This window comes from Pseudophryne corroboree, chromosome 3, assembly GCF_028390025.1.
Source record: "Pseudophryne corroboree isolate aPseCor3 chromosome 3, aPseCor3.hap2, whole genome shotgun sequence".
Classification (NCBI taxonomy): domain Eukaryota; kingdom Metazoa; phylum Chordata; class Amphibia; order Anura; family Myobatrachidae; genus Pseudophryne; species Pseudophryne corroboree.
The window spans coordinates 159299834-159325392 of record NC_086446.1 but is presented as its reverse complement, the minus strand read 5'-3'; the positions used below and the strand labels follow the sequence as shown (position 1 = coordinate 159325392).

At 43.0% G+C, this 25559-nt stretch overlaps 1 protein-coding gene across 3 annotated transcripts in view; it reads right to left on the bottom strand.

The window, feature by feature from the left end:
* Positions 1-2433: 2433 nt before the first annotated feature.
* Positions 2434-25559, bottom strand: part of RAD9A (RAD9 checkpoint clamp component A) — a 321575-nt gene continuing 298449 nt past the window's right edge. For all 3 annotated transcript variants that reach the window (XM_063958518.1, XM_063958519.1, XM_063958521.1), the window contains 3 exons: positions 9280-9378; positions 5587-5803; positions 2434-3022 (listed from right to left, as the gene is read on the bottom strand). In XM_063958518.1, coding sequence (XP_063814588.1) covers positions 2939-3022; positions 5587-5803; positions 9280-9378 — 400 coding nt within the window. In that variant the 3' untranslated portion in view covers positions 2434-2938. The remainder of the gene's footprint in view (positions 3023-5586; positions 5804-9279; positions 9379-25559) is intronic.

Below are 25559 nucleotides of genomic sequence, written 5' to 3'. Positions count from 1 at the left end.
GGATACTACTTGTAGGATCCAGGGGTCCTGTACGGTCTCAGCGCCATGCTGAGAACTTGTCAGAAGCGGTGGAACGCTTCTGTTCCTGGGAATGGGCTGCCTGCTGCAGTCTTCTTCCCTTTCCTCTATCCCTGGGCAGATATGATCTTATAGGGACGAAAGGACTGAGGCTGAAAAGACGGTGTCTTTTTCTGCAGAGATGTGACTTAGGGTAAAAACGGTGGATTTTCCAGCAGTTGCCGTGGCCACCAGGTCCGATGGACCGACCCCAAATAACTCCTCTTCCTTTATACGGCAATACACCTTTGTGCCGTTTGGAATCTGCATCACCTGACCACTGTCGTGTCCATGACATCTTCTGGCAGTTATGGACATCGCATTTACTCTTGATGCCAGAGTGCAAATATCCCTCTGTGCATCTCGCATATATAGAAATGCATCCTTTAAATGCTCTATAGTCAATAAAATACTGTCCCTGTCAAGGGTATCAATATTTTTAGTCAGGGAATCCGACCAAGCCACCCCAGCTCTGCACATCCAGGCTGAGGCGATCGCTGGTCGCAGTATAACACCAGTATGTGTGTATATACTTTTTATGATTTTTTCCAACCTCCTGTCAGCTGGACCTTGAGGACGGCCCTATCTATAGACGGTACCGCCACTTGTTTTGATAAGCGTGTGAGCGCCTTATCCACCCTAAGGGGTGTTTCCCAACGCGCCCTAACTTCTGGCGGGAAAGGGTATACCGCCCATAATTTTCTATCGGGGGGAACCCACGCATCATCACACACTTTATTTAATTTATCTGATTCAGGAAAAACTATGGTAGTTTTTTCACATCCCACATAATACCCTCTTTTGTGGTACTTGTAGTATCAGAAATATGTAACACCTCCTTCATTGCCTTTAACGTGTGGCCCTAATAAGGAATACGTTTGTTTATTCACCGTCGACACTGGATTCAGTGTCCCTGTCTGTGTCTGTGTCGACCGACTAAAGTAAACGGGCGTTTTAAAACCCCTGACGGTGTTTTTGAGACGTCTGGACCGGTACTAATTGTTTGTCGGCCGTCTCATGTCGTCAACCGACCTTGCAGCGTGTTGACATTATCACGTAATTCCCTAAATAAGCCATCCATTCCGGTGTCGACTCCCTAGAGAGTGACATCACCATTACAGGCAATTGCTCCGCCTCCTCACCAACATCGTCCTCCTACATGTCGACACACACGTACCGACACACAGCACACACACAGGGAATGCTCTGATAGAGGACAGGACCCACTAGCCCTTTGGAGAGACAGAGGGAGAGTTTGCCAGCACACACCAAAAACGCTATAATTATATAGGGACAACCTTATATAAGTGTTTTCCCTTATAGCATCTTTTTTATATATTTCTAACGCCAAATTAGTGCCCCCCCTCTCTGTTTTAACCCTGTTTCTGTAGTGCAGTGCAGGGGAGAGCCTGGGAGCCTTCCCTCCAGCCTTTCTGTGAGGGAAAATGGCGCTGTGTGCTGAGGAGATAGGCCCCGCCCCTTTTTCGGCGGCCTTGTCTCCCGCTCTTAACGGATTCTGGCAGGGGTTAAATATCTCCATATAGCCTCCGGAGGCTATATGTGAGGTATTTTTAGCCAAAATAGGTATTCATTTGCCTCCCAGGGCGCCCCCCTCCCAGCGCCCTGCACCCTCAGTGACTGCCGTGTGAAGTGTGCTGAGAGGAAAATGGCGCACAGCTGCAGTGCTGTGCGCTACCTTTAGAAGACTGAGGAGTCTTCTGCCGCCGATTCTGGACCTCTTCTTACTTCAGCATCTGCAAGGGGGCCGGCGGCAAGGCTCCGGTGACCATCCAGGCTGTACCTGTGATCGTCCCTCTGGAGCTGATGTCCAGTAGCCAAGAAGCCAATCCATCCTGCACGCAGGTGAGTTCACTTCTTCTCCCCTAAGTCCCTCGTTGCAGTGATCCTGTTGCCAGCAGGACTCACTGTAAAATAAAAAACCTAAGCTAAACTTTTCTAAGCAGCTCTTTAGGAGAGCCACCTAGATTGCACCCTTCTCGGCCGGGCACAAAAATCTAACTGGCTTGGAGGAGGGTCATAGGGGGAGGAGCCAGTGCACACCACCTGATCGGAAAGCTTTACTTTTGTGCCCTGTCTCCTGCGGAGCCGCTATTCCCCATGGTCCTTTCAGGAACCCCAGCATCCACTAGGACGATAGAGAAAGTTTAAACACATAAAACACCTCTTGCTCTAGTTAGTAAATGTGCTGCCACCAATGTACAAACAACACTGGTAGCAAGTTACATGTAATAAGACCTACCTATTGTTTTGCATCCGTTCACAAAGGCAGAGATATAAAACGGATACTGCAACAGCGGCTCCACTCTGTGGAGTCATTTATGCCAAAAATAAAACATAGAGCTTTGACCAAATATGTTTCTATACAAAATGGATAATATATTTAAAATCAAGCACAGTTTTCATAAGTGTGAAGTGTTCTCAGTACTTACTTTCCTGGCAGATTCACGATTCAATGCTAAAACTACCTACACACGGACCGTTTCCTCAAAGCATATTACACACCGGGAGATGGCTCAACCAGTCCAACTAATTCCTTATACAATGAGGAACTGCTGCCATAATTGCCCCACTGATTCATGGTTATGTCAGGCAGTTGATAGAAGAATTTATAGTTTGAAGCCATGTAATGAATCATATGTTAATAATAAATAGAACATATGGCTGCTTTAATCTGTGTTTCTGCAAAGGTTAAAGTTGTCTTCTAAGTGCGTGAACACTCTTGCAGGAGTTGTAAGGGAGAAAGTTTATGAAGTACATGCTTCTCAGTGATCAGCGTACAGTCATGGCGTCACGCAAGTAACAGTTTACTATGTGGAGTCAGTACATATTATGGATGAAAACTGAAATTTCCTTTTCGCCACTATCCATCACTGTCTTCAGCCAGAACTTCTTCCGCTGTCCGGCCTGAATTTTGAAGGACAGATCCGAAGAAGAGAGATCGAAACTAGATTAGGGAGAAAAAAAAAAAGAAAAGAACGGAATTAGGATAGAATCAAAGTAACTGGCTAAAGGCAGGAAATATCTTTGGAATCACTGAAAGTACAAGACTGGCACAATTGTTCATTAATGTGTGTTTGATCGCAACTGTAAAGTGCTGCAGAGCATACTGGTGCTTTATAAAGATTAACAAATAATATTAAATAATTAAGTAAGCTTTCAAATTTGTATTCCTCTTGCCAATTTAAAAAACAAAAATTTTCTTTATTTCAAAAGTAAAAAATCAGAACATTACAGCTTAGAGCAATGAAAACATACATCAGTAAACACCCAAAGCTGAAGCTTGATAAACGAGACAGTACATTGTCAATACATTTTGTACCCCAAAAATGTAAACAAAATGAAGATACAATAAAGCCATTATCATACCATCATATAAACCATAGAAGTTCTGAAATAAAAAATAGAAATAATAGGGAAGACAGAGGAGGATAAGAAAGAAGTCTCCGGGCATGTCTCAACAACTCAAAGCCAACATAGAACGAATGCAGAACAGCCTCTCATTAACGTCTAGGAGCAGAACAGCAGGAGGCTTAACATAATAGTAAAGCACGTTAATTGTATCGTGAGCTAGGATGTACTTGCTTATATAAACACCAAGTGGTGGTCTCAAGTAATTAAATTGTTGTGAGAGGTCCAAGGTATCTCCATTTATTATAAAACTCACAACCCCATGTTCTATATCAGGCAGTGTGGCACATCTGTCATAATACAACAACTATAATTGCACAGCTTAACTGAGTGAAGAAAGGAGGGGGTTTTCACTATCTCATTTTGCATAACAACATTTTTGGTCACTGTTATTATGGCGGTAAGTAGCCTTTTTAAAATAGTCTTTTTATATGAGACCAATTATCAACGTTAAAATGGGTCAGAAAGAGAGAAAATAATCTATTTTTTAAAGAAATTCCTTAACCTCAGAATTTGCTTATCTTTCCACATTCCCATAAATTATGCCGAGGCAAAACAACACTTGGAGCACTGACCCGATTAATCTGAAGTTATGGGGGGGGAAATGTAATAGAGTGTGAGAATCAGAAAATTAGAAATTTTGTGAGAGTTCTCCTGATCTTTTAAAGGGGCAATCATTTAAATGGGAAAATCAACCTGGTTCTGCCATGTAAATGATTGCCACTTTAAAATATCATGAGAACTCTCACAAAATCTCTCATTTTTTGATTCTCAAACTCCAATTACATTTCCCCCTATAGGTTTATCTTCTTGACAATTGAAACAATGGTACTTCTCTATTATAGAGATGCTCAATTTTAACAGTATATAACTAGTACTTTGTACCCATTATTTGTACACACAGAAAAATAGGGTAAAACACAGCTAACCCACACAGAGCCCTTCTAGGGAGACACAGAGTATAATGGGAGCCAGCCACACAGCGCCCCTACAGCTAAAGTACAAGTTCAGCTGGGTCGCAAACTAAGTACCCTTAATAGGGTTTAGTACACCAAATATTGCTCCCCCCCCCTTTGCTATGACCTCCTGGTACCGCAGAGGTGCTCTGGAGTCCTTGTGGAGGAGCTGCGCTTCCCTGCCAGTCTGCCTGTGTATAGCTGCAGAGGGAAAATGGCGCTGGGGAGCTGCTTGATCCGCTCATAGTGAAGCCCCACCCCCTTAATGGCGTGCGGTCTTCCCAGTTTTTTTTATACTGGCTGAGGTAATTTCTGTTCTACAGTGGGTTAAAACCCCTGTAGAATTGGTGCCAATGTGGATATATGTTTGTTGTGGCTTCAGCTCGCCCCTCACAGAGGAACACACAGCACCCTGTATGCCTCTGAAGGCTGGAGCCGCAGCCTGCTCATCAGCGCTGCGCTCCTACCGCTTGTGCCACCATTAGAGCCGGCGACCTACTCACCACTCTTCTTACTTCTGGCTTTGTTAGTGGTGGCGGCGTGCTGCGGGTCAGTACGCTCACAATGGTGAGGCTTGGAAATAGGACCCTCAGGAGTTAAGTGTCCTGTCAGCGGGGAACGGGTCCATTAACCCTAGGGAGGTTGGGCCGTTCCCCCCTAAGTCCCACGAAGCAGGCAGTCTGGTGCCAGCCATACCTGCCTGAAAACAACAAAAAAGAAAATAAATGCAGAAAACTCTCCAGGAGCTTCCCAAGCGTGACCGGCTCATCCGGGCACATTTTCTAAACCGAGTCTGGTAGGAGTAGCATAGAGGGAGGAGCCAGCCCACACTAACAATTTCTTAAAGTGCCCATGGCTCCTAGTGTGGACCCCAGTATCCTCTAGGACGTAAGAGAAAAAGAAGTGTTAAAACAATGATAAGCGCAAAGTGATAATTCACCAGCCACTCATTACGGATTTCAAAAATTACAGTAAGGAGCTGACTGGCTGGTGCGTTATCACCTTGCACTTATTACTGCTTTATCACTTCTGTATCCCTTCTCCAGGATTAATACATCTGCCCCATAATGTGTCCGAAATCTCTATTACTCTGACCATTTAATTCCATGCTTTAAACCCTTCTAAGAAGCATTCTGCATTCTACCTTCTTGTTAGGGGGAGTACCAGGAACCTCCAATTCTGGCTCATCCTCACTTCCTGAATACACAGCTGGTTCTTCCTGTACAGGACTTGGGAGTGGGCGGCTGCAGAAGGTTGGGCTGCGTGGAGGAGAGGAAGGTCCTGCAAGAGTAGTTTCCATGGCGATCATGTAATCAAGGTCATCACCCAGAAAGTCATCATCATCATTAGGTAAGCAAGGTCTAGAACAATATTAAAATGAATTATTGTTACTCTTTATTTATATTGTGCAACAAGAGTTCCACAGCACCTACCAAAGAACATAAACAAAGGAGCAAAACAAGAAAGCAGTTACTTACAGCACATGACAATGCATGACAAGTACATGGTTTATCATAACTCAAATAAGCAACACGTGGCAGAAACCAAAGGTTAGGTGCTGATAGGGAGTATGGAGTAGATACTAGTATAAGTATGCAAAAGAAAAGCACATGAGGGTAGAGAGCTGTGCTTGTGAGAGCTTACATTCTAAAGAGGAGGGGTAGACAGTGAGCATGGGGCAGTGGGTTAAGATCAGAGCTGTACGACTATTGGGTATATTCAATTGAAGTCTGATCCATTCCGACATTCATTTGTCGGAATGGATCCGACAAGGGCTATTAAATGCCATCTCAATTCGACTTTAAAAAAGTCGAATTGAGATGCGGGAGCTGAGACGGGGGAGAGCTACGGGCAGACGGGGGAGAGCAGCGCTACAGCAGCGGATATGGCAGCGTACCCGGAGGATGTGTCACAGCCGCCGTTCACGGCAGCGTTCACCCAGCTGCAACAGGTCTCGCTTGCTGGAGCCGGGTGGACGCTGCCGTGAGCGGCGGCTGTGACACATTCTCCGGCTTCGCTGCTATAGCCGCTGCTGTAGTGCTGCTCTACCCTGTCTCCCCCTCTCGGCTCCCTCATCTCAATCCGACTGTTTTTAAAGTCAGATTGAGATGGTCGAAAGGTCAGTTTTGGCCCCGTTTTCGACAGAAGCATGCGGATCAGCAGCTATTCTGCCGATCCACGTGCTTTTCGACAAGTTGAATTCCTCGACTTGTCGAATAATTTGGGATTATACTGAAGAGGTCGGAACCCCTTCCGACCTAAAAAAGTCGAAAACTGCCGTCTTTTCGGCAGACGGCAGCTTTCAACTACAATTGAATATACCCCTTTGATGAAAAAGTGGGTCCTGAGAGCCAGTTTGAAGTGTAGTAGATAAGTCGAGAGTCTGATAGTGAGAATAAGAGAATTCCAGTGGTAGGGAGCAGCACACGCAAAATCTTGGGAGGCGGAAGTGGGATTAAGTAATCAGTTGGCAAAAGAGGAGCCATTCATTTGTGGAGTGAAGAGACTGAGTGGAAGTGTGAAGGGAGATAAGATCAGAGAGGTAAATTGGAGAGGCTTTAGGGGAGTAAGTGAGTGAATGGAATAAGCTTGATTTGGGTTCACCAGTGGTAGGGTTGGGCTTGTAAAACAGGGGAGGCAGATGGAGATGTTTGTAGTGGAAGATGAGCCGGTCAGCAGCATTGAGGACAAGGTGGACTGAAGAAAGTATGGAGGCAGGGAGGTCAGATATGAGATTACAGTAGTCTAGTCTAGTCTAGAGATGACCAATGAGTGGATTAGGTTCCTAGTTCTATCCAGGGTGAGAAAGGATCCGATCCTGGATATTTTTTTTGATATGGACACGGTAGGACTGCGAAAACTACTAAATGTGTGGTTTGAGGGAATGGGAGGAGTCAAGGATATCTCCAAGATTGCGCACTTGGGGAGCAGAGGAGATTGTTGTGCTGTCAATAGATTAAAAAAACTGTGGTAGGTGAAGTTATTGTGGAAGGTGGGAAGATGATCAGCTCCTTCTTAGACATGTTAAGTTCAAGAAAGCACTGGGACTTCTGGGAAGAGATAGCAGAGAGACAGTTGGAGATATAAGTGAGGAGAGAGTCGGAGGTCAGGAAAGGTATATCTGAGAGTGTTATCAGCATAGAGATGACATTGGAGGCCAAAAGAGCTGCTTAGTTCACCTGAAAAGGAAGTATAAAGGAAGAATAGGAGATATCCAAGAAAACCATGGGGGACACCTATTGTTAGTGGAAGTGGGGGGAGCAGTGGAGTCATGAGAAGAGACAGAGAAGAAGCGGTCAGAGACAGGAGTACAGCAGGAGAGGGCAGTATTACTTAGACCGAGGAAGTGAGGGATTTGCAGGAGGAGAGAGTGGTCCACGGTTTCAAAAGCAGCAGAGAGGATGAGAACAATGAGCACAGAGTAGAGGTCCTTGAATTTGGCAGCAAAGAGGTCACTGTTGATTTTTGAGAGGGCAGTTTCACTGGAGTGGAAAGGACAGAAGCCAGACTAAAATGGGTCACGCAGGGAGTGGGAAGAAATAAAAGTGGTTGTATATAATTTTCAGGAGGAGTTTGGAGGCACTAGGGAGGAGAGAGATGGGCCGGTAAATGGAGACAGTGTTAGGATCAAGGTTTTTTTTTTGAGAACAGGGTAGGGGAAGGAATGCTTGAATGAAAAGGAGACAGCGCCTGATGAGATGGAAAGATTTAAGAGGTGGGCAAGAGATAGGAACAGGCAAAAGAAGAGAGGTAGCGGAGAAGCCAGGGTGGGGGTATTGGATGATGACCATGGGCGCGATGTAATGAAGTCTGAGTTCGGCAGCCATGCAAGATGCCGGCCGAATTCGGACGATTTTTAAAGCGGCAATCATGTACAAGGCTCAGCCAACGCCAAGCACAACGAAGCCCCTTGCGGGAATAGTCCCTGCTAGTCGGCATGCCGACTATCAGGATTTTGAGTGGGCGGGATGTAGGGGTCGGTTTTGTGACCGACATTCCATTAAATAGAGTAGGTGATATTCAGAGAGGGGGAATGGTGAGTGAAGACCAGATCAAGAGAGTGCACACTCATATGGAAAGGTCTATAGGTAGACACCAAATGATGAGGTGAGGTAAAGAGTTTAGAGGCAGAGGATTGTGTGGGGATATTGATAGGGATATTGAAGTCACCTAAGATGATGAAGGGAAGATATGAAGAGAGGAAGTGAGTGAACCAGGAATTTGGAGGGAGGGCCAAGGGAATAACAGCTACTCGTAAGTGGGCAGGTTGGAAGAAGCACTACTATGGGTGACCACTGGCACAGGGGGTGAGAGAATGTGAGGCCCAGAGAGGAGAAAGTTGCAGGAAAAGTGGTGTCAGATTGGGAATGACAGGTTTTAGTAATGGCTAGGAGAGTCACGTAGCTTTGATAGAGCAATTAAGACCAGTTTTATTATTTTATTGCTCATCAATGCATTTAAGGTGTGTTTTAACGGAGAGAAAGAAATATAAATATCTGCGCGATCCATCTGTCTATCCATATATACTCAAAAGTCAGACCTTAAATAGACAGATATGATGTTCCTCCAATACTTACGCTGGCAAAGTGGTTTGCATGAACTTTTGGCAAATGCCTCAGGGTACAGACTGCACAGACTAAACTAGGCTGTGTGCGTACCTTTGCCAAAAGCTGCTGCTACATGGACAGTCTAGGAGGGGCACGACTGTGCAGGCCAGTGGAAAGCTATTGTTCTGTGCAGTCACTTTCCTTTTTTATCGCTGCCATCGTCAGACCCAGGTTAGCAACACTAAAAACGAGACATACATGCTTGAAAGCTAATGTCATTGTAGCATTACCTTTGGCTTAGGGACTGCGACGTGTTATCTGTATCCGATAGGGTGGCGAGAACAAAGTGCACTTCAAGCACTGTGTCGTCTACACTAAAAACTGCTGGGCTGAAAGACAAACAAACAGATGACACTGCTCAATGTTGGATCAAACCCCATCAAACATATTTACAATGCCTAATCTGCCAAATTATCAATCAGTATTTCAGAACTCTTGTTGTGGAAAGGGGTGGATTTTGACTGCATCAGAGATTTGGTTTCACCATAGGTTCGTTGGTCAAAATTTGAGGCAAATGCAGCGGCTGTGCTAAAATGTATTAATGCCGCTGGAGGCATCTTGTGTAAACAGACATCTCTCCAGCCAACTTCTGTGATCCGCTGCTACGTCCAAAGCTTCTGATCATTCTGTGTGAACATTGGTCATCTGAGTGACCCTCAGGATACTTAGGATAGCCAGTGTTTTCACTAAAGTGAAGCTGCGTCCAAGGATGTGGTCGCTGGCCTAGGCATGCCAAGGCAATAGGGACAACACTCCTTTTTCTAAACATTGGTTGTTGACGTCCTGTCCCTGCACCAAGGGAGGGGGGTAGGGGGCACTGCGACAGGAGTCGCAGAGATCTGCACTTGCGCAGGAGATGTATGTTAACAATTGGGTTGGTGTACATCTCTGAATCTGGCCCAAAATTCACGGCACTGCTGCCACCAAGAACATTACAGTAGCCATTATAGAAAAGCCTATATGGCACAGCTACGAGATATCATCAGGCATATACTGTAACATTTTACATTTCTCTTTTTTATAATGTTCATAAATGAGCATTTTGCTGACCAAAATAGGAGTATTAATGTTTCAAATACCTTGCTCAATTACTTGTTGACAATATCAAGTAAGCATGGTACATTCCCCCGATAATTGTGATCCTGGCAGATCTACAAAGGCTCAAAAATAGTATCTAGGGAAAAGGTGAGTTTTCCCAAGTGCTGCACTAAAAGTCAAACCGGAATCTCAACGCCCAAATGCTTACAACAATATCTGCCTATAACTTTCCAATTAATACTTGACGTTTATTAAAACATTTCTAACCCATGGTATCAAAATAAGAGCAGCAAAATAAAGGAAAAAATGGAAAGGTTATTTCTATAAGTAGTGTATAGTATACATGTATAAATTGGGTTTAATAACCCCCCCCCTCCCCACGAAAAACAAACACTATCTGCTTTTCTATAGCTAGAGAACGTAAAAGAACAGTGGAAGAGGAGAAGCTCCTTCATATAACATCCTGAGGCGCTTCTGAAACTGTCCATAACTATATAGGTAAGGACCAGGGGCGTCAGAACATTTATAGGTTGGAGGGACAAGCCAGAGCCTCATTTTGGCACCCCTGGGGGCGGAGCCACCAGGGAGGAGGATGTGATACTATTGGGATGGAAAGGAGGCAGCACCATGGTGGGGAGTCGGACACACCATGTAGATGGAGACCAGGAGTCCCACTGACGAAGGTGCTGTGATGGGGAAGGAGGAGCTTGGGACTACAGCACTGTGCCAGCAAGCACCATCGTGTAGGTGAGGCTGGCCACCGGGACCTCCAGGGAGCAGGCAGGGCCGGCAACAGAAATATTGGGGCCCAGTATGCAGATATCTCTGGGCCTCTCTCCCCACCTCGACCCCATACCCACACATCCCTCCATCCACTGCCGCTACAATTCCCCTTAGGGGAGGAGTGAGGGGTTATAGAGAAACAAAGAGGTTGATGGAGAGAGTGTAGCAAGAGGAGAGTGTGTCAGAGAGAGAGGGGCAAAAGGAGAGAGAGTGTCAGCGAGAGAGGAGCAAGAGGCGGGAGAGTATTAGGGAGAGATAGTATACGCGCATGCAGGGGGGGGGTTTCTGAGTACCTGGAAACCTTCCCTGTTCGCCGATCATAGTGCAGCAGCATACTGCTTATTATTCTTTTTTATACTTTGCGCCTGCCGGATCTCTGAGCCTCAGGCAGTATGAGGCTCCCCGTGCGGCTGCAGCAGCTGCATCACATACACACCGAGAGGCTGGCTGCTGGCATGTAGGGGGAATCCAAGCAGTTCCTCTCAGGCTGATCTCCCGTGGCAGAGCTTGAGAGGTGAGAGCCTGGCGCATGGTAGCGGTGCAGTCTTCCTTATCGTCACTTCAGAGCAGCAAGGTGATGTGTCTATGCCGGGATTAGGTGGATGCCGGTATTTAACAATGAATTAAGCTCTATTTGACCAGCATGAGTGCGGGGACCGCGGCAGGGGAGGGGGGATAGTGAGATATGATCATGGTGCCAGCCTGTGTACTGTGTATGTGGTCGGGTAGTGGGGGGATGGTCGTGGTGCCTGTGTGCTATCAGTCCCTAGAGGGAAAGGGGGATTATCATGGTGCCTGTGTGCTGTCTTAATATGTGGGGGAGGATAGTCTTGGTGCCTGCGCTGTCGGTCTATGGAGGCCATATATTTACCGGCTCACAGGGGCTATTTCCTCTCGTGAGTGTCCTTGGCACCCACAGAGTGGGAATAGAACCTGTGGCGAGCGCAGCGAGCACGCAAGGGGCTTCGTTGCGCTCCCCCCTGCTGGCATTCTGTCGTACATATGTATTCCTTACATGTGTGTATATGCATGTGTGTATGTTTGTATAATATTATATATATATATATATATATATATATATATATATATATATATATATATATAAAATACAGGTTATCCCACACTAATGGGAAAAGATAGCACTCTCCAGACTTAGCATCCAATAAATCAAAATAGTAAATTTTAATGTAAGGGTAATCTCACAGTTCGCACTGCTGAGTATGGAACCAGGAATTGTTGAAATATATGATGTCTTTCTGATTTCACTAAAATGTATCTGTATGAGTTTATAATACTGTTTCTATTTTCTGATTGTTTTTCTAATTTTGATTGTCTCATTATACTCTAACCTTGGTTCTATGCTTACTTAGTAGTGTATATTTCCCATTTGAGTGACCTCACTGGCCTCTGCTATACCCTAATTGTGTGCAATATTACCTAAGGATCGCTATGGCAACCGGATCAACTCACTTCCGGCCTGTGGAGCGCAGGCTGTTCTGATCCCTATTAACAATATTCACTAAAGAGCCCCAATATAATATTACTAATGGTGTTACCCTTTGTTCACAAACTTTGTGCTACATTATGATTACCCGGCGCCGCAACCTGTGACGATGGCGGAAGTGATGTCCGCAACCGAGACTGTGCGGACTGTGGACATCGGTTGCCATGGACGCAGCTCGTCACCGGTAATACCGGAAGTGACGCGTTGCGTTCCAATTGTGGTTCACTCGCGAATGGTGACCGCTAGTTTGATTCTGTGTATGGGCCACATCTTTGGACGCAGCCCACTTCCGGTGGAAGTGACGCGCTTACGTTCCATCTATGCGTTCCACACGGCCAACGGCCGTGTTGGGGGCGTGTTTGGCGCCTTTAGGATGGGTATTTAGCAGGGGCCGGTGAGGCAATATCTGTGTCTCCGGTTTCCTGCCATGCTGATATATGCTGTATTGCTGATCCTGTTGACTGGACTGTATATTCCTTGAAAAAGGTCCCGCTGGGGACCGAAACGTTGGAAATCGTTTTTGAAACCACTTTGGAACTGTGAGATTACCCTTACATTAAAATTTACTATTTTGATTTATTGGATGCTAAGTCTGGAGAGTGCTATCTTTTCCCATTAGTGTGGGATAACCTGTATTGTACTATGGGCCCCGCCCCAAAAAGGGCAGGACTCTGATTGGCACCCCAGCTGTTGGCTGTAGTATTTGTGAGAGTGCAGGGATTTCTTGTATATTATATATATATATATATATATATATATATATATATATTTATATATATAGCTGTGAAGTGAACCCTTGAGGCATTGTAAAGGAGGTTACTTAATTGTCCTTGAATTACTTAATTTTCACATATTGTTGTGAAGTGACCAATTGATGCATTTAAAAGGAATTGTTCACAGCACTACTTTCCACACTATTTATTGATATTTGTTGGTGAAGCCAAACTGATATCTTGCTTATATCAACGGCATAGTCTGGATATGATATTGAAATTCACTATTATTGATATCTGATTATATAACCCCTGATGAAGTTCTAGCGGACGAAACGCGTTGGGTTTCTTCAAGTATGTGGATTAGATCATGCATCTGATATCTTACGCAACAATAGATATCATCTGAATTTAATCCATCAGCTCATTGATAAACAACATATCTCTGTTCATCTGATGTACAGTACATGATCTTATGAAATAATTTTTATTCATTTGTGTTACAAATGTTTATAACAATGTTATAAGATTCATTGTTAATTTTATGAATAAACAATTTTTAATTTCAATATTTTGATAATTTGAAGTGGTTCAGCTCCCATGAGAATTCTGTTTTCTTCTATTTTATTTCTTGTACCTTTTCTGACAGGAGGTATTTTCTCAGTGGTTTGAGCTTCTCCGGGTTTAGCGCACAAAAGGGTCTTAATCCTGTCTTTATATATATATATATATATATATATATATACACACACACACACACACATATATATATATATATATATATATATATATATACACACACACACACACACACACACACACACACACACACACACCATACCCCACACACACAATATTTGCAGGGGTTCAGGGGGTTTCCATATGCTTGCATTTTAAATATATATATATATATATATATATATATATATATATATATATAAAAGGGGCGTCACGGACCCGAAACGTTGGAATGGATTAAAGACACTTTTGCACTTGTACTTGTCTATTTGCTGAAACCAGTCTCCGAGTGCCGCCGCTTGCAGGGCAGTATGTGTATATATATATATATATATATATATATATATATACACACACACACACACACACTTATTTAAATATTTTTTTATGCCGCACATATATGGAACCCCCCCCCCCCTTACAAAACCTGCGCTTGCCTCTGGAGAGGGGAACTGGGAAAGAGAGAGGGAGCGAGCGGGAGAGACTCTTACCTTACACACAGTACAGCCACAAGTCTGTCATGAAGGCAGGCACTTATCGGCATTAGGCTATGCCCCCTAATCACCCATGAATCGCGGCACTTCTCTGGGGCCGTGAGCAGGCCCTGGTAAAGGAGGGGGCCATGGGGGAAGCGCAGTCCTATTGAACTGGGTCTGGGAGCGGGATGCGGTCAAGATACCGCTAGATGTAATACCGACGGATCAAATACCGACACCAGAATACCGACAAATAAAATACCGACCCAACACAAATACAGATAACCACAATACAGACAAAACCACAAAACCGACTACAACATGAAACAGACCAACAAAATACCGACAATACGAAATACCGACATAGACCAAATAACTACAATACGCAATACCGACATGGACCTAATACCGACAATACGAAATACCGACAAACAACAAATACCGACAAGAAACAATACCGATAACTATTAAATACCGTCAAAAACGAAACACCGACACACACAATACCGACAACCAAAACACCGACACCACATAATACCAGCAGTACTGGGATCGATCACAATACCGACATGAACCAAATACAGACAATACGAAATACCGACATGGACCAAATACCGACAATACGAAATACCGACAAATAACAAATGAACCAAATACCGACAATACGAAATATCGACATGGACCAAATGCCGACAATACGAAATACCGACAAATAACAAATACCGACAAGAAACAATACCGATAACTATTAAACACCGTCAAAAACTAAACACAGACACACGCAATACCGACAACCAAAACTACGGCAGTACTGGGATCGATCGCAATACCGACAACAAAAACACAGACAACCTCCAATATCCAAAAGCCAAACAAGTATCACCATCCATCATGCATGAAGACGCTCCCCCCCGTTAAATCCACGCCATGCATGTCTCCCATACCCACCATGTCCAAGGCATACACCTCTACACACCCATATCCCTACCTGCCCTTTCAACCGTGCCCAGGTATATGCCACTCGTCAATTAAACACCTATACTTCGACGACATACCCACGCGCTCTTATCCTTATCAGGGAGCAAAGTATAAGACGCCGATATTAATCATCTCTGCATGGGATAAGTAGTGTGGGTCTGGGTGTGTGGGTGGGTGTGTGTGTATGTGTGTGTCCCCTGCGCCCCGCGATATCAGGGCACCCTCATCAAGGCGGCGGCGTCACCACCCCTGCATTCATCAGACGCCCAGTGTAAGCCGCGAACTACATGTCCCAGGCTGCCCGCTCACATCCTTCACAGGGGCTGTGTTTGGATGTGCTCCTTGCCTCACTGCATGGGACAAGTAGTGTGGGTCTGGCGGTGTGTGTGTACTGCACCCGGCCATGTCAGGGCGCCCTCATCAAGGCGGCGCCGTCACCCCTGCATTCATCAGACGCCCAGTGTAAGCCGTGAAACGACCCACTCATAGCGCTCTTCCCCAAGGCATGGCACTACATGTCCCACGCTGCCCTCTCACATCCTTCACAGCCCCCAAGGTTTGGATGCGCTCCCTGCCTCTCTGCATGGGACAAGTAGTGTGGGTCTGGCAGTGTGTGTGTCCCCTGCGCCCCGCCATGTCAGGGCGCCCTCATCAAGGCGGCGCTGTCACCCCTGCTTTCATCAGACGCCCAGTGTAAGCCGCGAAACGACCCACTCATAGCGCTCTTCCCCAAGGCACGGCACTACATGTCCCACGCTGCCCTCTCACATCCTTCACAGTCCCCAAGGTTTGGATGCGCTCCCTGCCTCTCTGCATGGGACAAGTAGTGTGGGTCTGGCGGTGTGTGTGCGTCCCCTGCGCCCCGCCATGTCAGGGCGCCCTCATCAAGGCGGCGCCGTCACCCCTGCATTCATCAGACGCCCACAGTGTAAGCCACGAAACGACCCACTCATAGCGCTCTTGCCCAAGGCATGGCACTACATGTCCCAGGCTGCCCGCTCACATCCTTCACAGCCCCCAAGGTTTGGATGCGCTCCTTGCCTCACTACATGGGACAAGTAGTGTGGGTCTGGCGGTGTGTGTGCGTCCCCTGCGCCCCGCCATGTCAGGGCGCCCTCATCAAGGTGGCGCCGTCACCCCTGCATTCATCAGACGCCCAGTGTAAGCCGCGAAACGACCCACTCATAGCGCTCTTCCCCAAGGCAAAATATAATCCCCCCTCTTTATAGCATTTTGCATTATAATTGGTTGGTAGTGTGGCACCATAATACATCACAATACAGGAAATATGAAGATGCCATGTTTTATATTGGACCTATGTCCAATATAAAACATGGCATCTTCATATTAGGGCGGAGGAAGGGGGGGGGCTGACGGTAGTCCATTTCTGTAATGGGATGAACTGATGGCGATAACAATATTCATTTCTAACACTATCCAAGAGACAAGCGTTATTAATAATTTCACTATAAATATTTTATACTACTGATAGACATATAGGCATAACAAGCCAGCTTTAGTTTGACACCGGACATCATCATTCCATAACACTGTATATGAGTGAAAAACGCACAGATTTCCTGAATGATGTTAACATTCGGTGTAACTGTATAGTGGACTTGAAAGACACAGCTGTCTATTACCATGCTGAAATAGCCTAATCCTCATGAAGGCCAGACGCATGCGCTGACCAACGATTATGAAAAGCATAGATGGGACAAAAATATTGATAATAAACATAGCTATAAGGAGCTAATATGACCATCACTAGGTAGATAGCAATTAAGTAAAATAAAAATGAAACATTTAATAACCAAAAAATTATTTAACTGTATTATATTGGAATATCTCCTAACTTGTTACTTGCTTAAATATCAGACTCCATTTAACTCCAAACGATAACATAATTTAACACATATGGTGGGGATCTGGTATACTATGGCCGGTTTATAGATGATTTATTTATAATTTGGGGGGGCACGTTAGAGCACTTGATTAACTTTACTGAGGGTCTAAATAAGAATGAATATGGATTAAAATTCACTTACACATATAGTGATACGGAATTAAGTTTCCTCGATGTGGCACTGGCGGTGGAGGATGGTAATCTGACTACCAAAACATTTATTAAACAGGTGGATCAGAATAATTATTTGCAGTTCAGTAGTTCCCATAAAAGGAAATGGAAGGAAAATATCCCTAGGGGTCAGTTTGTCCGGATTCGAAGAAATTGTTCATCAGTGACAATGTATAGAACACAAGCTAATATTCTCAAAGCATCATTCTTAGAACAGGGATATCCACCTACATTGCTAGAGGAAGCAATGTTGGAAGTGGAACAGCTTGATAGAGCTGTACTACTTAAACCAAAAGAAAAAGGAAAAGATAGGATGATAAGTGACTCTAATAGAAATATGATGTTCATTACTCAATATAATAGCTGTGCACATCAGATTCAACAAACTATAAAACGAAATATGTCTTTATTGATGTTAGATGAAGTCCTCAAGCCACAATTAAATCATAGGGGAACTATGATTTTTCGTAAGGCAGAGAATTTACGCTCCATTTTGGTACCAAGTCATTTTAAGAGAGGGGTAATAAAATCTAAAACTGATATGTGGATACCTGAAAAAACCACCTGGATTTCATAAGTGTGGTAAATCTAATTGTTTATCATGTAAAAATACACCGAGAAAAATTATGACCTATACTTCGAATAAAACCAATGAGGTATTTCAAATAAAAGACTTTCTTAATTGTAGCTCGACATATATTATATATCTAATTACGTGTAAATGTGGTAGACAATATATTGGGAGGACCACACGTACCATGCATATTAGATATATGGAGCATAGAAGAAACGTTCTAAAAGGAGCGAAACATCCATTGTCTAGCCATGTTGCACATTGTCAGTCTTATAATCTTGATGAATGCACTATGATAGCAATAGAACAAATTAAAAATACTGTTAGAGGAGGGGATCGATTTAATCGATTATGTAGGAGAGAAGCTTACTGGATATATAAAATGGATACACTTGTGCCAAATGGATTGAATGATACAGTTGAACTTAATGGAATCTAAACTAAATTAAATTTAATAATGATGCGCCATATCGAATAGATACGGCTATGTAATGGATGCCAGTTGTGCCATAGTTAACTTTGACAGTAAGGGTCATAAGGTTATTGATAAAATCTAAAATATTAAAACTTATGTTTTTTTCTTAATTTTAATTAAAACATTTTTTAAAATTTTTTTTTTCTTATTTAATAAATAATAATTGTATATGTTGTGGACAGATGTTAAATTATTTGAGAAATATATTCAGAATATTAAAGTTAATCATATGTTCTGGCCAATATATTATAATAGAGGGAGCTTTAGAGGTTAATATATGTCTAGCCAGTATGGATGATAATGAGGCTTGAACCACATACATCATTGCGCATGTGTCAATTTGAAAATTAGGTATTTAAGGATAAACGGATAGAGGGAATATATTACACTGAGGAAGCTGCCGAAGCCGGAGGGTAGGCGGAGAAACGCGTTTGGAGACTCGGAGAGATCACTGTGGATACTCTTTACCTCATTGTGCCACTGTCTCGTGGCTTGCTAAAGCACTCTCACCAGCGCACGCTGTGTAAAGGAGAGTGGAGAGTGGAGGTAATTGCCGGGACAAGTACTTTATCATACAGCGTCGGCTGCGGCTGACTTAGGATACCGTGCACCTCAATACGTTACAGCAGTGTGGCTTGTTAAAGCTACCTACCAATACATGCTGTACTGAGGAGAGTGGTTAATAAAGGTGGTTGCCGGGACAGACATTACATCATACAGCAGTTGCGGTAGCTGATTGAAGCACTTGTCCGAAGCTGTACCCGGGAGAGAAAACCTCTATTCTGGAAAGTGGTGCACATATTTTGAACATTATCTCAAATTGTTGGAGCGGCTGCCATGCCTACAACGATCTAAGGAGAGGTAAAATACTGAATATAAAGTGTATGGTATGCTGAGTGGAGACTGGGACATTTGGAATATAATCCGTTAATCAGTTAATCTGTGGTCTTAACAACAGCTGAAATATTAACTAAAATCAATTTATCTTCAATTCTACACTAATTAACTGCTTTATTAACAGCCGAATTATTAATCATCTTATAAAATACTAACAATCAGATTGATTGACATATATGGACAATAATTAAATGAGTTCCATCTGTGGTATTAATTATACTTACCTATGGCAAATATCTGGATTGGAATATATGGACTCTGCTCAATAGTAGCTGATTATTGATTATCAGCTGCATCATTCATTACATATTCGGTGTTTTAATAAATTAAATTGTTGTGATAAATGGATGCCATTTATAAATTATAATTTTTATTTTATATAGTATGTTTGGTTGAGATTGTGCTTTATCCAAATAGATCAGTTTTCTAGCCACTGTGTGATATTGACTCTGAGATTAAAAACTCCCATTAAAGGGACCAAGAGTGTGGTAACACAGGTGATTAGAAAGGTGATTTAGAGTGGCAACATTCAGTGTTGATATGGTATAGTTTTAAATATATTGTTAGTATATCATTAGTACCGGCCGGCACTATAGTTCAAAGTGTGTATTGTACAATTGTATGTTATAGTCTTTATTGTTTTTATTATTTTTATTGAAAAGTAAACTAAAAATATATATTTTTTACAAAGTGAATAGCGCTGTCTCAATTCTTCTGTTTTTATTTAACACATATGTACTAACGATCCAAATATTTAATAAAAGTACAAACTTATAAACATTAAAGATTATGAAAAATAGAACATAAAATTGCTGCCATTCTCAATGAGAAACCAATCTTCGAAAATACACAAAAAAAGGTAAAATATATATATATATATATATATATATATATTTTTTTTTTTAAATTGGAAGTGTATAAGTTATTTTTTCAGATTATGTGCGATGCCTCTCAGAAAGGTCATGGTGTCCACTGAATCCCTGGTGCGTATACATGTCTCCAATGCCCTTTTTCTTATTTCAGTGGATTTACGTGGAGGTGTCCTTGCCACATTTGCAATCACTCTTTGGAATTGGATTTCAGTATTGCGCTGCTCCTTAATGATATAGGTAATCAGATGATATACTCCTAGTTTTCTTTGGCCCAGAACAGTGTTCCATTTCCTATGCCACAGGTTCTCAAACTCGGTCCTCAGGACCCCACACAGTGCATGTTTTGCAGGTAACCCAGCAGGTGCACAGGTGTATTAATTACTCACTGACACATTTTAAAAAGTCCACAGGTGGAGATAATTATTTTACTCGTGATTCTGTGAGGAGACCTGCAAAACATGCACCATTTGGGGTCCTGAGTACCGAGTTTGATAACCTGTGTTCTATGCCATGCCTCCAGTTTATTTTGAGTACGGGGTATACCCAGTTGATTATTTTCAGCGACCGACCAAAGTGAGGGGGGATAAGAAGGAGGAACTCTCAATGATTTGCTCCTTGTCCCAGTTCGACTTTTCCCAAGGACATAGTTTTCCTCAAAATATTGAATCACTGGGGAAGCAATACTGGGCATATTAGCTTTTACTTCCAAAAATGCTGCAGGTATCTCGCTGTCATGTAAGAATGACAAAGCCTGTAACAATCTCATTTGTTTGCAGAATTCAGAGTCAGCTCCATATTGGTCAACTAAACCAGCGCTTTGAATGCATTTCCAAATGTTCTGTGGTAAATGAAAAAGGCAGCATTTATGCACACTGCCTGCAAATTCCATTTTTGAAGCATTTATTGCTGCTAATTCAAAATCTGTAAGTATATACTGGGGAGCGAGCTGTATATCGTTATCCTCGGCATAATCTTGTAAGTCTGAAAAAAATTGTTTATAACACTCCTCGCTCTTACTGGATAGTAACCCATAAACAAGGGGGAGAAATCTTTGCGTCGATTGATCAGTCCCGACCACAGCATATATTGTGTACAATTGCCTGAACATGGTTGGACACGTCTTAAAAGTGCCGTCCATTACCCAGTATGGGGCTTCATGTAATTTTATAATGTTTTCCTTGGTTGTAAAAATTAAAATCCGATTATCTGAGAATGATGAGTCTTTCACAAGAAAAGATTCACCATCAATGTCCTTTAAATGTTCGGGAACATTTAGATCATGTAATGTTTGAGCTTCCGCTGGCATACCTTCCATTCTCGCACGCTTAACAATTTGTCTTAGAGCATCTCGATTTGGCATAGATGCAGCACTCGTTGATGGCATGTTGGAGGTCACTGTATGAATTATTTGAGCGGGTGTTTCAGCTGTATTTCTAGCACGTTGCTTTAATTCTGCTTTTGCAAAAGCTATGTCGGTTTGTTCAGCACATGGGGCGTGATTGTGTTCTCGTGAGATCTCACAACGGGTGTCCCGAATTCGATTGTGCTGGCATATGAGGAACAAAATCCACTTTTTTTCTCCACGGAGTTCCAATAACGTACATCTCCACGTTGTTTGTTTTTTGCAAACAAATATCCCTGTATGTTTAAAAGCATATCTCCTTTCTGAGAGGGTACAAGTTTGCATGGTATGTTTGGTAGTTGCTGCTGTTGCTGCGCCATTTTTCAAAATAATTTTGGAATAGAGGGCGAGAGATGCAGCTCCAGGGATGAAAAATTTGAATTAAATGGCGCCTAGGGCTGGGGGAGGGGCTACAGGTCAGAGCCTTACCCCCTCTGCTGGACTTCCCCACCGGGTACTGCTGAGCCTATACCAAATGTATATTAGAAAATCCGACCTGTGCCCCTTTCCCTATGCATATACCCCATAGTAGGGTACCTGCCCCATGATTTGTGATATCAAATAATCATAGATTTGACAGCAACTAGATTGACAAGGTAAATGTCAGGCACAAGTTAGATTGAAACTGACTAATATTACAGTGCTCCAGCAAATGCCAGGGCCCACCAACCTGCAGTCATACATCTGAATGGATGGGCACCCCCAGTCACACTCCCGCACCCCTTCTCCTCCAGGTCCCCTACCCGCTAATTCTAGACGCCCAGACCTAGGCGCCTCTTCATCCCATTAAAACATACAGGTCTAAATGAAGACGCCCCCTGACAATAGCACACCCCCGCCGCTGCTTGAAGCTGTGGCACTACAGGTCACAGCCTTCCCCTCACTCACTGCACTCCAGCAAATGCCGTTGTAGGAAGGATAATGTCAGTTCGGCAGCATAAAAACAAACATGTTGCCTGCTGTGCATTGTCTAGTATTCTGGAAATGAGTGTGTTTTTGCTGACACTTGTAGTTCGACAGGACTACCCGACTACACCCAGACCTCGCTGCACATCTAGACCTGGGCTCATCCCCCACGGCGGGTGACAGTTACAACTGGGGTCCGGCTGGGGGCGTCCTGGCCTAGAACCGGTTGTATCGGTCTGCGCCTATGTTTAGACGGTAGCGCTAGTTAATATGCCACCTAACACCATTGCGACACACAGTCCATATTTTATTTACCCATGAATCACTACAGCAATAAACTTTGAATATCAAATGTCCACACCCTCCTGTTGACATATTTCCTGTGATCAATATTCTTCCTGTGAAATTTCCTGCCCACTTCCTGTGGTGACATTTTTCAATCCAATCACATCATACCATTTCAAATAATGCCATAGTTAAATATTTGGCGCACTTTTTGTCATTTTAAAGATCCCTGTCACGCCCTTCCTTATCCGCCATTTTCCGTCCCCTGACATTGAGCGTGGCAGACTTAGGGAATTGGCTTCTGGCTGATGAGAATCGGTTGCTGTCTGAGGCACCCCACTGATGACCGGCTGCTGTTTGATCATCACCCTTGACCGCCTGTGATCTACATTCTTCATTGTTTATTTCATTGTTCCTGAAAAGAAGTTTGTGCAAAGAACCGTCCTTGAAAACTCAAAGCCCGTCCTAACGTAAATATGCATTTGTCTATATGGGGTATATTCAATAGAAGTCCGATCCATTCCTACTGTACATTCTTTAAAAAAAAAAGTCTAATAGAGATGCTGAAGCAGAGACGGGGGAGAGACGTGGGAAGACGGGGAGAACCGCGCTACAGCAGCGTAGCAAGAGGATGTGTCACGCGTCCACCCGTCTCAAGCAAGTGATGTCTCGCTTGCTGGAGCCGGGTGGACGCTACTGTGAGCGACGGCTGTGACATCCCCCCCCCAGATTTATCATGCTAATCTCAACTGTTATGTAGATTACTTGCGAAGATAATAAGAGTTTGAATGATATTGGAGCAGCATTTACACCGGTTACTATAATGGTGCTGCTTGTATAACGGTCAGTAGATTTTTTTTTTTTTATTAAATAAATTTATGGTGCAACATGTCTAAATAGTACTGTAGTGGTGCTTTTATAGTAAATTACTAGATATGAAGGTGCTTTATTTACAAACGGTACAATTTAAAAAATATATATTTTAAATGACAGATTAAATGGAGCTGCATGTCTATCAGGTACTATAGTGTTGCAATTATTTCAAATAGATAAATGGTGCAGCATGTTTAAAAGGTACTATAGTGGTGCTTTTATTTTAAATATATTGATATTATGGTGCAGCATGTGTAAATGGGACTATAGAGGTGGTTATTTTTATCGTGATAATAGCTGCTAGGTTATTATGGTCAATATCAACATTTCCACAAATTTAAATAATTATCCAAATATACCCGTCACATATTATGTGTTTAACTGTATTTGATCCTCGTTTGTACTTAATACTGTCTGTAAACCATATTCCTAATTTGGGACTAGTTTTTACATCTTTGTTCTACACTTTCAATTGATAATTAACTAAATAATTTAGATATTGTAAATATGCTAATTGTATAATTCAAATAATTATTTAAAATATAATATTTTTTTCAATTTAATTGAAGCACTTTGAAGAAATGGCTGCAGAGAAAAGGCGACGTTCGCTATCTTCAACAGAGGAAGAGGAAACTACACCCCAACAAATGACACGGAGTGAGGATGAACAAGAAACAAGATCGCAGGAACAGGTTACTGGAGGATCACATGACGAAGAGGAATCTGCAGAGGAGGGAACAAGCACCAGGGCACCAAAATTCTCAGATGAAGAGACAGAAGCTCTGATTGATGCAGTAATTACCTTTAGCTTGCAGCTTTTTGGTCCACAAGCAACAAATGTCCACCAAAGCTTCAAGAACACAACATGGGAGAAGATAGCAAGGAATGTGTCTGTTGCTGGGAATAGAGAGCGGACAATATCAAGCTGCAAAAAAAGACAGAGACTGCAGGAGGGTGACCAAAAAGAAAATACAGGCTGGACAGAAACTACAGAAAGTATGGGAGAAAAAGTTTGAGAAATACTTTAGGTTGGTCAGAGAGGAAGAAAGGGCTGGACCTAGTGGTACAGGTAAATATCCCCCAAACTTATTTTAGCATTTTAGTGTGTGTGTGTGTGAATACATATATATATATATATATATATATATATTTTTTTTTTTTTTTTTAAATAATACTTTTCAGGAACAGCTACACCTCAGGAAAGCAGCAAAACAGTCTCCACACCGAAAAAGGTTACTCCGACAAAGCAACAATCAGCAAGAAAGACATCTTCAACAGCATTGTCACATACCGAAGGTAGTATATTGTTTATATAGTTCGATTGTCTTGCTTCCTGATTATTTAAATAAAATAGGTTAATGTGAGTGACTATTTCAAAATTTAGTCCTGAGAGCAAGCCAATAACGAAGATTCTAAATATATACATGCCTAAAACCAAGTCACTCAGTTAATATTATTGAAGAATATGTGGTGAGCCTTGAAAATACCTAAAATCAGGAACATTGGTGTGCTTTTCATAATGCTTATGTGAACAATATGTCACACATCTTCTTTTCTTAAAGAATCAGGAAGCAAGAGACGCAGAAGAGTATCTTTTAGAGAAAACTTTGGAGGAAAACATAGAGCAGGAGAACATAACCGCAACGCTAGAGGAAACTGTGCAGGAGCCCACCCAAACTGCGCAAGAAGAAACACTGCATGAGACTGTGTCAACAGGGCATGAGGACACTGTGCATGAGACCAGGCCAACACAGCAGGAGGATTCAGTGCATGTTACAGGGACAATAGCACAGGGGGAGTTAGTGTAGGAGACCATGCCAGCAAATCAGGAGGACACAGTGCAGGAAACCAGGCCAACACTGCAAAACACAGCAACATCGCATGGGACAGGTATTATAAACTAAAAATTACTAATTGAA